Source organism: Streptopelia decaocto (assembly GCF_964273445.1).
Source record: "Streptopelia decaocto genome assembly, chromosome: 6".
Classification (NCBI taxonomy): Eukaryota; Metazoa; Chordata; class Aves; order Columbiformes; family Columbidae; genus Streptopelia; species Streptopelia decaocto.
In genome coordinates, this window is record NC_138660.1 from 44,064,519 (window position 1) to 44,077,159 (window position 12,641).

A 12,641-nucleotide genomic window follows, 5' to 3' on the forward strand; every position below is an offset into this window, starting at 1 on the left:
GCATTCCTGTGTAATTGCTAATGTAAAAAGTAAATGCTTTCTATATTGCTTAACCTGTTGCACTTTTTTTTCTCAGAAAAACCCAGCCCACCAGAAAAACTTGGAGTAACAAATGTCACAAAGGACAGTGTTTCTCTTTCATGGCTAAAACCAGAACATGATGGTGGAAGTAGAATTGTGAGCTACCTCATTGAAGCACTTGAGAAAGGACAGCAAAAATGGGTTAAGTGTGCAGTTGTAAAGACAACTCATCATGTTGTCCACGGTCTTAAGGAGAATGTTGACTATTTCTTCAGGGTGTCTGCAGAAAACCAAGCTGGTTTAAGTGATCCTAAGGAACTACTGCTCCCTGTCACAGTTAAAGAACAATTAGGTATGCTTCCTGACATGTGACAAAAATTGATACCCCTTAAATTGGATTCATATGTAAAAAGAAACAAGATTTTGTAATGGTTTGAAAATGTTTTCTTTTTCAGAATCTCCTGAGATTGACATGAGGGGCTTCCCTCATAACACTGTATATATTCGAGCAGGATCAAACCTGAAAGTTGAAATTCCAGTTTCTGGAAAACCAGTGCCAAAGGTGACATTGTCTAGAGATGGTGTTCCACTGAAACCTACCATGAGATTTCACACAGAAACCACTGCAGAAAGTCTTATCATTAACCTTAAAGAAAGTGTGGCTGCTGATGCTGGCAGATACGACATTACTGCTGCCAACTCAAGTGGAACCACAAAGTCATTTGTTAACATTGTCGTGCTGGATAGACCAGGTCCTCCCGTTGGTCCTGTTGTCCTTAGTGATATCACTGAAGAGAGTGTAACGCTCAGATGGCAGCCGCCAGCTTATGATGGTGGAAGTCAAGTTACCAACTACATTGTACTGAAAAGAGAAACAAGTACTGCTGCTTGGTCTGAAGTGTCTGCAACTGTTGCTAGAACTGTTATCAAAGTTATGAAGCTCACAACAGGAGAAGAATACCAATTCCGCATCAAAGCTGAGAATCGCTTTGGCATCAGTGACCACATAGACTCACAATGTGTGGTTGTCAAGCTTCCTTACAGTGAGTAATATGCTTCTCACACTATAGGTCAATGTTTTAATGCTCTGATATTGAAAATATGTTTTTTAACAATTAATTACTTCTTTTGATATCATCAGCTACCCCAGGCCCTCCTTCCACACCATGGGTCACAAATGTCACCCGAGAGAGTATTACGGTTGGATGGCATGAACCAGTCACTAATGGTGGCAGTGCAGTCCTTGGATACCACCTGGAAATGAAAGACAGGAATAGCATATTATGGCAGAAGGCTAACAAGACCCTCATTCGCACAACTCACTTCAAAGTCACTACCATCAGCGCTGGCCTTATTTATGAATTTAGAGTTTATGCAGAAAATGCAGCTGGCATTGGAAAAGCAAGTCATCCTTCTGATCCAGTCCTTGCAATTGATGCTTGTGGTAGGTATTCCCTAGAAAATAAAGAAGCCCAACCATTTAACTAGTGCTTTTCTTCTTCTTCTTCTTCTTTTTTTTTTTTTTTTTTTTTAATTAGCCCCCTGTGGTGTTCCATTATGTACAGTAAGCCAATATCCAAAGCAGCTGTTATTCATTAGCAATATCCTTTTGTTTCCTACTGCAGAACCACCAAGAAATGTTCGTGTCTCGGATATTTCCAAGACTGCTATCACTCTGTCATGGCAGAAGCCAGCATTTGATGGTGGTAGCAAGATCACTGGGTACATTGTAGAAAGACGTGATCTTCCAGATGGCAGATGGACAAAAGCTAGCTTCACCAATGTTATTGAGACTCAGTTCACAGTATCTGGTCTGACACAGAATTCCCGCTATGAATTCCGGGTCTTTGCTAAGAATGCCGTTGGTTCCATTAGTAATCCCTCAGATGTTGTGGGTCCTATCACATGTGTTGATACATACGGTAAGTGTTTTGCAAACAGAATCATTTTGTGATACTAGGAAGCTTAAAGGTAGCACTGTTTTGTAGAACCATAGTCTTCTAAATATGGAAGGCTAATCTACAGTGATTGATTCAATAAGCTTGAATGACTGAGATATTTGGGCATGATTGTAATGAACATCTTCGTCTGTATTTGCATTTTTAAAGTTTTGTGGTATCTTTATTCTTTGAGCAACAGAAATCTGTCATGTCCCATGGTCAAAGTAGTTACACATTTATACCTTTTTTTGGTATGATCAGTTCTAACTTGTTCTAGGTTTATGATTTAAGTTATAAATGCTGTATTTATTTTCATCTGTATTAATAAAATGCCTGTAACTATTATCTTAAATAAAGCACTTTTATTTTTGTTTTTATTATATACAAGTCTAAAATAAGTATGTTATAAACTTATTCTTCTATTTTTTTTAAGGTGCACCTGAAATTGATGTACCACCAGAATATACAGAAGTGGTGAAATATAAAGCAGGAACTTCAATTAAGTTAAAACTAGGCATCTCAGGCAAGCCTATACCCACAATTGAATGGTTCAAAAATGGCAACGAGGTACAAACCACTTCACTAGTTTCTATTGAAAACACAACGGAATTTGCTTCTATACTCATCAAGGATGCAACTCGACTCAATAGTGGCACCTATGAATTAAAATTGAAGAATGCCATGGGTTCAGCATCCGCTCATGTTAGACTACAGATACTTGGTATGTCTTGAGATACAACTGTATTATGCTATGAAACAATAATTCAGTAATAAATACTTAACATCTTCTTTCTTCTGCCTTCCACAGACAAGCCAGGACCCCCAAGTGGACCTATACAATTTAAGACAGTCACTGCTGAAAAGATTACAATAATGTGGGACCCACCAGAAGATGATGGTGGTGCACCTGTAACACACTATGTTGTTGAAAAGCGGGAGACAAGTCGGGTTGTATGGTCTTTAATTTCTGAAAAACTGGAGGGGTGTATCATAACTACAACAAAGCTTATCAAAGGAAATGAATATGTGTTCCGTGTCCGTGGTGTGAACAAGTTTGGAATTGGTGATTCACTGGAGTCTGAACCCGTTATAGCCAAAAATTCATTTGGTAAGAAACTTATAAAATAACTTAGGCAATTGAATTGTCTTCTGTATTATTTGTAAGTTGTACTGATCTACTGACTTTTTTTTTTTTTTTTTTTTACTCAGTTACACCTGGACCACCTAGTGTACCAGAAGTCACAATGATAACCAAGAATTCTATGACTGTTGTCTGGAATAGGCCCACTGTTGATGGAGGCAGTGAAATATCAGGATATTTCCTCGAGAAGCATGACAAGAAGAGTCTGAGTTGGTTCAAGGTTACTAAAGAAACCATTCGGGACACCAGACAGAAAGTAACAGGTCTGACGGAAAACAGCGAATATCATTTCCGAGTTTGTGCTGTCAATGCAGCTGGACAAGGCCCGTTCTCTGAAGCTTCTGACTTCTACAAAGCTGCAGATCCTGTTGGTAAGATACAATGTACAGTATTTCTAATTGACTAGAAATCATTAGTATCAATTAGTATGGGATTGCACCAGTTTAACTGAGGGCAGATTTTATTCCTCTTTATGATTAATTGTAAATTGTAAATATGGCATCTGATTCTTTTTTCCCTCTGTAAACTGTCACTTACAGATAAGCCAGGCTCACCAACAAAGTTGAAGGTTGTGGACACAACCAAGACATCTGTCACCCTTGGCTGGATTAAACCTGCTTATGATGGAGGGAGTCCAATTACCAGCTATGTGGTGGAGAAAAGGGAAGGTGAAGAGCAAGAATGGACTGTAGTCAGTACTAAGGGAGAAGTGAGGACAACTGAGTATGTTGTATCCCACCTTCAGCCAAGCGTTAATTACTATTTCCGTGTGTCTGCTATCAATTGTGCTGGACAAGGAGAACCTATTGAAATGACGGAACCTATTCAAGCTAAAGATATTCTTGGTACTGTACTTTTCAGTGATTTATCTTTTTGTGTGTGTTTTGGGTTTTTTTTCAAATATTATTTTACATTCCATGTATGCACTATTAATTTCTACCTTTTTCTACAGTGGCACCAGAGATTGATCTGGATGTTGCTCTCCGGACCTCTGTTGTTGCTAAAGCAGGTGAAGATGTGGAAATAATGATTCCGTTCAAAGGAAGACCTCCTCCAACAGTCACATGGAGAATGGGTGACAAGAATCTTGGTGTTGATGAAAGATATATCATCCAGAACACAGAATCATCTACACTACTTACTATTCCTCAAGTTACTCGAAATGATACAGGAAAATATGTTCTTACAATTGAAAATGGAGTTGGAGAAGCAAAATCATCATTTGTGAATGTAAAAGTACTTGACACACCATCTGCCTGCCAGAAGCTGCAGCTTAAGCATGTTTCTCGTGGCACAGTGACACTGGTATGGGAGCCACCTCTCATTAATGGTGGTTCTGAAATAACAAATTATGTTGTTGAAAAAAGAGATGCTACAAAGAGGGCCTGGTCAACTGTAACAACAAAGTGTTCTCATACCACATTTAAGTTAACTAACCTGTCAGAGAAGACTGCATTCTTCTTCCGTGTTCTTGCTGAAAATGAAATCGGACTGGGTGAACCCTGTGAGACAACTGAACCAGTGAAAGCTGCAGATGTACCTGGACCTGTAAAAGACCTAGCCATGAAAGATTCTACAAAGACCTCTGTTAAACTGCAGTGGAGCAAACCTGACTATGATGGTGGTAGCATTATATCAGACTATGTTATCGAAAAGAAATTGCAGGAAGAAAAGGAATGGACATATGCAGGCACAAGCAAGAGCTGTGAATTTGAAGCTGAGAGACTTAAGGAGCTTTCTGTCATGGAATTCAGAGTCTTTGCTAAAAATGAAAAAGGCATGAGTGACGGTGTTACTCTTGGACCCATTACAGTGAAAGAACATATAATAACACCTGAGGCTGACCTTTCTGATATTCCTGGAGGTCAAATTGCAGTAAGAATTGGACATAACTTGCACATTGAATTGCCCTATAAAGGTAAACCTAAGCCATCAATGAGCTGGCTCAAGGACAACCTCCCTCTTAAAGAAACCGAACATCTTCGTTTCAAGAAAACTGAAAACAAGATAAGCTTAAGCATCAAGAATGTGAAAAAGGAGCATGGTGGCAAATATACTTTAATTCTTGATAATGTAGTCAGCAGAAAATCATTCACAATCACGGTCATCACTCTCGGCCCTCCATCTAAACCAAAAGGACCCTTAAGACTAGATGAAATCAAAGCAGATAGTGTAGTTTTGTCGTGGGAAGCTCCTGAGGATGATGGGGGAGGAGAAATTACTGGGTACAGTATTGAGAAGAGAGAAACTTCACAAATGAACTGGAAGTTGGTGTGTTCAAGTGCTGCAAGAACAACTTTCAAAGTACCTAACCTTGTTAAAGACACTGAGTATCAGTTTAGAGTTCGTGCGGAAAACAGATATGGAGTGAGCCCACCTCTTGTCTCAGTAGATGTTGTGGCAAAGCATCAGTTTAGACCACCAGGTGCCCCAGGCAAGCCTGTTGTATACAACGTAACTGCTGACGGAATGACCATATCTTGGGATGCCCCCGTTTATGATGGTGGTTCAGAGATTATTGGATACCACGTCGAAAAGAAGGAAAGAAACAGTATTTTGTGGCAGAAGGTTAATGTTGCATTAATATCTAGCAGAGAATACAGGATTACTGGACTGCTTGAGGGCCTGGATTACCAGTTCCAAGTATATGCAGAAAACACTGCAGGTCTGAGCCGAGCTAGTGAGCCAAGCAAATTTACTTCAGCGGTCTCTCCAGTGGGTGAGTGAATGATCAATCATTCATCCAAGAAAATTCTAGTCTTGTAAAACTCTGGTGAGTGGCAATAAAAATCAATTTTAATTATTTTCCTTTCAGACCCGCCTGGTACTCCAGATTACATTGATGTCACCAGGGAAACAGTCACCCTTAAATGGACTCCCCCGCTGCGTGATGGAGGCAGTAAGATCGTGGCCTACAGCATTGAGAAACGGCAAGGAAGCGAAGACCGTTGGCTCAGATGTAACTTTACTGATGTCAGTGAATGCCAATATACAGTTACAGGACTCAGTTCGGGTGATCGATACGAGTTCAGAGTGCTTGCAAGAAATGCTGTTGGTACAATCAGCCCGCCTTCACAGTCTTCCGGCTATATCATGACCAGAGATGAAAACAGTAAGAATTATTTCTTAATATGCTTGTATTTGGGTACTGAAGCCAGCTAGATCATCTGGCTGTACTGATTGGAAATGGGAGGCCAAGGCGGAGGAAGAATGTGTGACTGAGGTCCATCCAGCAACTCAGGGCATTTCTGTTTGCCCTCCAAGGTGGGAGTGTCTAAATTAAAGACTCAAATCTGGCAGGCATACACGATCAATTGCTGAAAGGGATGGCTCTCTACGTTTGTGTTGGATAAGCAGCAGCTGCAGCAAAATTGCAAAAAATGATGAACTGTAATATTCTGATGCACTGAATAATTTAGAAATGAAAATGTGCTTCAGGTAGCTTGGCATACTGTAACAGCATATATTGATGGTGTCTTTCGTGTATTGTTAATATGATACACTATGTGCTCACAGGAAAAAAAAAAGTGTATAGTTTATATCATAAGTGCTTTTTAGAGAATGTCATTTTTCTAAGTGAAAGAATTCTACATACAACAATATTTTATAACCACTACATTAAAGAGTATCAGGAAAAATAGACTTAGCTGTATGGGAATTGAACTATATTTTCCTTTTTCAGTTGCTCCCACTATTGAATTTGGTCCTGAGCACTTTGAAGGCCTTACTGTTAAAGCTGGAGAGAGCATTAGACTTAAAGCTCTAATCAAAGGACGTCCAGTACCTAAAGTGACGTGGTTTAAGGATGGTAAGGAGATTGAGAAAATAATGAGTATAGAAATAACTACAGCTATTGGATATAGTACAATCTTCATTAGAGATGCTACCCGGGATCATCGTGGAGTGTACACAGTAGAAGCCAAAAATGCATCAGGCACTAAACGGGAAGATATCACCTTCAGAGTACAAGGTACTGCACCAAACACTTTGAGCATGCTCTTTTAAAATAGTATTTTATTCTAAGTGCCAGCAAATTATAATTCTGAACTTTTAAAATTGCAGACACACCAGGAAAAGTTGGTGGACCGATACGCTTCACAAACATTACTGGAGAAAAAGTCACATTATGGTGGGAGCCTCCAGCTAATGATGGTTGTGCTTCTATTTCTCACTACATAATTGAAAAACGTGAAACCAGCAGGATTGCTTGGGCATTAGTCGAAGATAAATGTGAAGCCTGCAGCTACACTGCACTTAAATTAATTAAGGGCAATGAGTACCAGTTCCGTGTCTCTGCAGTGAACAAATTTGGAGTTGGCAGACCATTGGAGTCTGATCCAGTTACTGCACAAATACCTTACAGTAAGTTTTCAACACATTCTGTAGAAATAACTGTGAAGGTGCCATCTTGTTTTCTAATGATGTTTTTCTTTCTTTAGCTCTCCCTGATGCACCAGGAACTCCAGAGCCTACCAATGTAACAGGAGACAGTATCACACTCACATGGGCAAGACCAAAATCAGATGGTGGAAGTGAGATAAATGAATATATTCTAGAAAGGAGAGAAAAGAAGAGCATGCGCTGGGTTAAAGTATCCAGCAAGAGGCCCATTACTGAGAACAGACACAGAGTAACTGGCCTTATTGAAGGCAATGAGTATGAATTCCATGTCATGGCTGAAAATGCTGCAGGAGTTGGACCTCCAAGTGATGTTTCAAAGCTGATTAAATGTAGGGAACCAGTCAACCCACCAAGTGCTCCTAACGTTGTAAAGGTGATAGATACATCGAAGACTAGTGTAACCTTGGAGTGGACCAAGCCAGTTTTTGATGGAGGCATGGAAATAATTGGGTACATCATTGAGATGTGCAAAGCTGATCTTGAAGCATGGCAGAAAGTCAATGCAGAGACTGTTATTGCTACTAAATATACCGTTGTTGATTTGGAGGCAGGAGAACATTACAAATTCAGAGTTAGTGCTGTCAATGGTGCTGGCAAAGGAGAAAGTTGTGAAATTCCTGCTTCAGTCCAAACTGTGGACAGGCTTTCTGCACCTGAAATTGATATCGATGCAAACTTCAAGCAGACTCATATTGTAAGAGCAGGTGCAAGCATTCGTCTATTTATTGCCTTCTCTGGAAGACCTGTTCCTACTGCTGTGTGGTCCAAAGCAGATGCTAATCTTAGCTTGCGTGCTGACATTCAAACAACTGATTCATTTAGCACACTGACTGTGGAGGATTGCAATAGAAATGATGCTGGCAAGTATGTCTTTACTGTGGAAAACAACAGTGGAAGCAAGTCTATCACATTTACTGTCAAGGTTTTAGACACACCTGGTCCACCAGGTCCTATTACATTTAAAGATGTGACTCGACAATCTATTACTTTAATGTGGGATGCTCCTGTTCTGGATGGAGGTTCACGTATCCACCACTACGTTGTGGAAAAACGGGAAGCAAGCCGTCGTAGCTGGCAAGTGGTGAGTTCAAAGTGCACTCGACAAATCTTTAAGGTCACTGATCTGGCAGAAGGCCTGCCGTATTACTACCGAGTGTCAGCAGAAAATGAATATGGTGTAGGTGAACCCTCTGAATTAACAGAACCAGTTGTAGCCACAGAAGAACCTGCTCCACCTAAGAGACTAGATATTGTTGATACAACCAAATCTTCTGTAGTTTTAGCTTGGCTTAAACCTGACCATGATGGTGGTAGCCGTGTTACTGGATACCTTATTGAAATGAAACAAAAAGGATCTGACTCCTGGATTGAAGCTGGACAAACCAAACAGCTTACTTTCACTGTTGAAGGCCTTGTGGAGAACACTGAATATGAGTTCCGGGTCAAGGCAAGGAATGATGCTGGCTACAGTGAGGCAAGAGAAGCCTTCTCTTCTGTTATTATTAAGGAGCCACAGATTGAACCAACAGCAGATCTCAGTGAAATAAGCAGACAGCTCATAACATGCAAGGCTGGAAGCACCTTTACTATTGATATACCAATCAGTGGGCGCCCAGCTCCCAAAGTGACATGGAAACTTGAGGAGATGAGGCTGAAGGAAACTGAGAGAGTGACCATCAAGACAACAAAAGACAGAACCACACTGACTGTAAAGGACAGTATGAGAGGTGACTCCGGTAAATACTACCTCACACTTGAAAACACTGCTGGTGTGAAAACATTTACTGTCACAGTGGTAGTCATAGGGAGGCCAGGTCCTGTCACTGGCCCAATTGAAATATCATCTGTCTCTGCTGAATCCTGTGTGTTGACCTGGAAAGAACCTGAAGATAATGGTGGCAGTGACATTACCAACTACATTGTAGAGAAACGTGAATCTGGCACAACAGCATGGCAGCTGGTAAATTCCAGTGTGAAGCGTACACAGATCAAAGTCACTCATCTCACAAAATACCAGGAGTACAGTTTCCGAGTAAGCTCAGAAAACAGATTTGGTGTCAGCAAACCCCTTGAATCAAAACCAATAGTTGCTGAGCATCCATTTGGTAAGTGAAACACTTTTAAAATTTGGTGTTTTCCTCTGGCTGAGGTATTTGTGATAAGTAACATTTTCCTCCCTGTCTTTTTTGTGTTTAGTCCCACCAAGCCCACCTTCAAGGCCAGAAGTCTATTCTGTGTCTGCAACTGCCATGGCCATTCGCTGGGAGGAACCTTATCATGATGGTGGCAGCAAAGTAATTGGATATTGGGTTGAAAAGAAGGAGCGCAACACCATCCTTTGGGTGAAGGAAAACAAAGTGCCGTGCTGTGAATGCAACTACAAAGTCACAGGATTGGTGGAAGGCCTAGAATATCAATTCAGAACATACGCTTTAAATGCTGCAGGTGTTAGCAAAGCTAGTGAAGCTTCCAGACCTGTAGTGGCTCAAAATCCAGTTGGTAAGTATTACTTTTAGAGTTATGTTGTTATTTAAGCCAAAACAGAATTGCATTTCTCATTTTTCTGTTTTATTCCTGCAGATCCACCAGGAAGACCAGAAGTAACAGATGTCACCAGATCTACAGTGTCACTGAGCTGGTCAGCACCCCTTTATGATGGTGGAAGCAAAATCATTGGATATATTATAGAGCGCAAACCATATGATAAATCTGGTGATGGACGCTGGCTGAAATGCAATTACACCATTGTCTCAGAAAACTATTTTACGGTGACAGCTCTTAGTGAAGATGAAGCATATGAATTCCGTGTACTAGCAAAGAATGCTGCTGGTGTGATTAGCAAAGGATCTGAATCGACTGGTGCTGTCATTTGCAAAGATGAATACTGTAAGAAATATTCACTTGAAACAATTAAAAACAATGTTTTATTTTTAGTACTGTCATGTAATTTGATTTTAATCTCTTCTCCTTATGACAGCACCACCAAAGGCTGAACTCGATGCCAGACTGCAGGGAGAAATCGTGACCATTAGGGCTGGATCGGATCTTGTTCTCGATGCGGCCGTTGGTGGGAAACCAGAACCAAAAGTCTTCTGGTCCAAAGGTGACAGGGAACTGGAGCTATGTGAAAAGATATCTCTGCAATACACCAACAAACGAGCCATTGCAATTATCAAGTTCTGTGACAGAAGTGATAGTGGAAAATATACTCTAACAGTTAAAAATGCCAGTGGGATGAAACAACTCTCTGTTCTTGTCAAAGTGCTTGGTATGTATCCCATGATTAATATTCATAATCAGTATACCAAAACCCCCACATTATTTAAATAAGAATGAGATGTTTTTCCTTAGCTGATAATAAAAATACTTATTTTCTTCTCTACCAGATTCACCAGGTCCATGCGCAGGCAAAATCACTATTAGCAGAGTAACAGAAGAGAAATGTACTCTGGCATGGAACATTCCTGAGGAAGATGGAGGTGCACAAATCACTCACTATATCGTAGAGAGGCGTGAAACCAGCAGACTTCACTGGGTTATTGTTGAAGCTGAATGCCAGACTTTATCATGTGTGGCAACAAAACTTATTAAAAATAACGAATACATCTTCCGTGTAAGAGCTGTCAACAAATACGGACCAGGTGTTCCACTTGAAACAGAACCTGTGATTGCCAGGAATGCTTTCAGTAAGTGTTTATACCTTCCATTCTGCATCAGAATTTGTGGAATATTTCTCACAGATAAACAATTTGTTAAATAATATTTCTTTTTTTTTACCTTAAAAAAAAAAAAAAAAAAACAACACAGCTATCCCAACACAGCCTGGTGCTCCTGAAGAAGTGAGTGTTGGCAAGGAACATATCATTATTCAGTGGACTAAGCCAGAATCAGATGGTGGCAGTGAGATTAAGGACTATCTTGTGGATAAACGTGAAAAGAAAAGTCTCCGCTGGACACGAGTGAACAGAGATTACACTATCTATGATACCAGACTGAAAGTCACTGGACTCATGGAAGGCGGCCAGTACCAGTTCCGTGTCACTGCAGTGAATGCTGCTGGGAACAGTGAGCCTAGTGAAGCTTCACAATACATGTTATGTAAAGAACCATCATGTAAGTTGCCACATTTAAAACATATTTAATATTTACTTATAATAATGGAGAATAAACCCACATTGATGCTTCAATTAAGATACCCAAAACCACGTATGTTCTCACTGCTAGTATTAGAATAAACTTAAAAGCAGTTACAGTTAATTTTAAATGCATTTCCTGGCATTAGCTGTTACTGTAAAATGTTTCCTGCATCAATGTGAAATGCATTTTCTTCTTTTTCAAAGATACTCCTGCACCACCTTCAGCTCCAAGAATTGTGGATACTACTCAGCACAGCATAAGTTTAGCATGGTCCAAGCCCACATATGATGGTGGTGCTGACCTCTTAGGCTATGTTCTTGAAATGAAAGAAGAAGGTACTGAACAGTGGTATCGACCACATACAACTGCCGTTTTGAGGAATGCTGAGTTCACTGTGACTGGTCTTAAAACAACACAGAAATACCAATTCAGAGTCGCTGCTACAAATGTGAATGGTATGAGTGAATTTAGTGAATCATCGGCAGAAATAGAACCTGTGGAAAGAATAGGTAATTTGAATACTTTATATATATTTTAATGAATAAATATATTTTCCTTTAGAACTACTAAAATATTAATTAATTCCATATTTCTTACACCCTTCATCAGAAACACCTGAGCTTGAGCTTGCCGATGATCTGAGGAAGACAGTTACAGTGAGAGCTGGTGGTTCCCTGCGCCTAATGGTCTCTGTATCTGGCAGACCTGCTCCCGTAATCACATGGAGCAAGGAGGGTGTTGACCTTGTAAGTCGAGGTATTATTGATACTACAGACAGCTACACTCTGCTTATTGTGGAAAAAGTTAATCGGTATGACGCTGGAAAATACGTCATTGAGGCTGAAAATCAATCAGGAAAAAAATCTGCAACTATTTCTGTAAAAGTGTATGGTAAGTACTGCTACAATTGTACATGGGCATTGTATCACTGTTAGTGCACTTTTTCCTCAGGAGTAAGAAAAGCATTCATTTCCAAAGGAAGTTTGCAGTTTGAATAACAT

General features: G+C 40.1%; 1 protein-coding gene across 6 annotated transcripts in view; it reads left to right on the forward strand.

Moving 5' to 3' along the window:
• LOC309441494 (titin-like) overlaps positions 1-12,641 on the forward strand; it is a 242,725-nt gene that overhangs the window by 214,624 nt on the left and 15,460 nt on the right. For all 6 annotated transcript variants that reach the window (XM_082056179.1, XM_082056180.1, XM_082056181.1 and 3 more), the window contains 20 exons: positions 77-373; positions 477-1,064; positions 1,163-1,465; positions 1,647-1,943; positions 2,395-2,682; positions 2,770-3,069; positions 3,171-3,473; positions 3,642-3,947; positions 4,055-5,821; positions 5,918-6,214; positions 6,785-7,072; positions 7,165-7,464; positions 7,542-9,608; positions 9,700-10,002; positions 10,084-10,389; positions 10,481-10,771; positions 10,890-11,189; positions 11,311-11,616; positions 11,844-12,149; positions 12,250-12,531. In XM_082056179.1, coding sequence (XP_081912305.1) covers positions 77-373; positions 477-1,064; positions 1,163-1,465; positions 1,647-1,943; positions 2,395-2,682; positions 2,770-3,069; positions 3,171-3,473; positions 3,642-3,947; positions 4,055-5,821; positions 5,918-6,214; positions 6,785-7,072; positions 7,165-7,464; positions 7,542-9,608; positions 9,700-10,002; positions 10,084-10,389; positions 10,481-10,771; positions 10,890-11,189; positions 11,311-11,616; positions 11,844-12,149; positions 12,250-12,531 — 9,495 coding nt within the window. The remainder of the gene's footprint in view (positions 1-76; positions 374-476; positions 1,065-1,162; positions 1,466-1,646; positions 1,944-2,394; positions 2,683-2,769; positions 3,070-3,170; positions 3,474-3,641; positions 3,948-4,054; positions 5,822-5,917; positions 6,215-6,784; positions 7,073-7,164; positions 7,465-7,541; positions 9,609-9,699; positions 10,003-10,083; positions 10,390-10,480; positions 10,772-10,889; positions 11,190-11,310; positions 11,617-11,843; positions 12,150-12,249; positions 12,532-12,641) is intronic.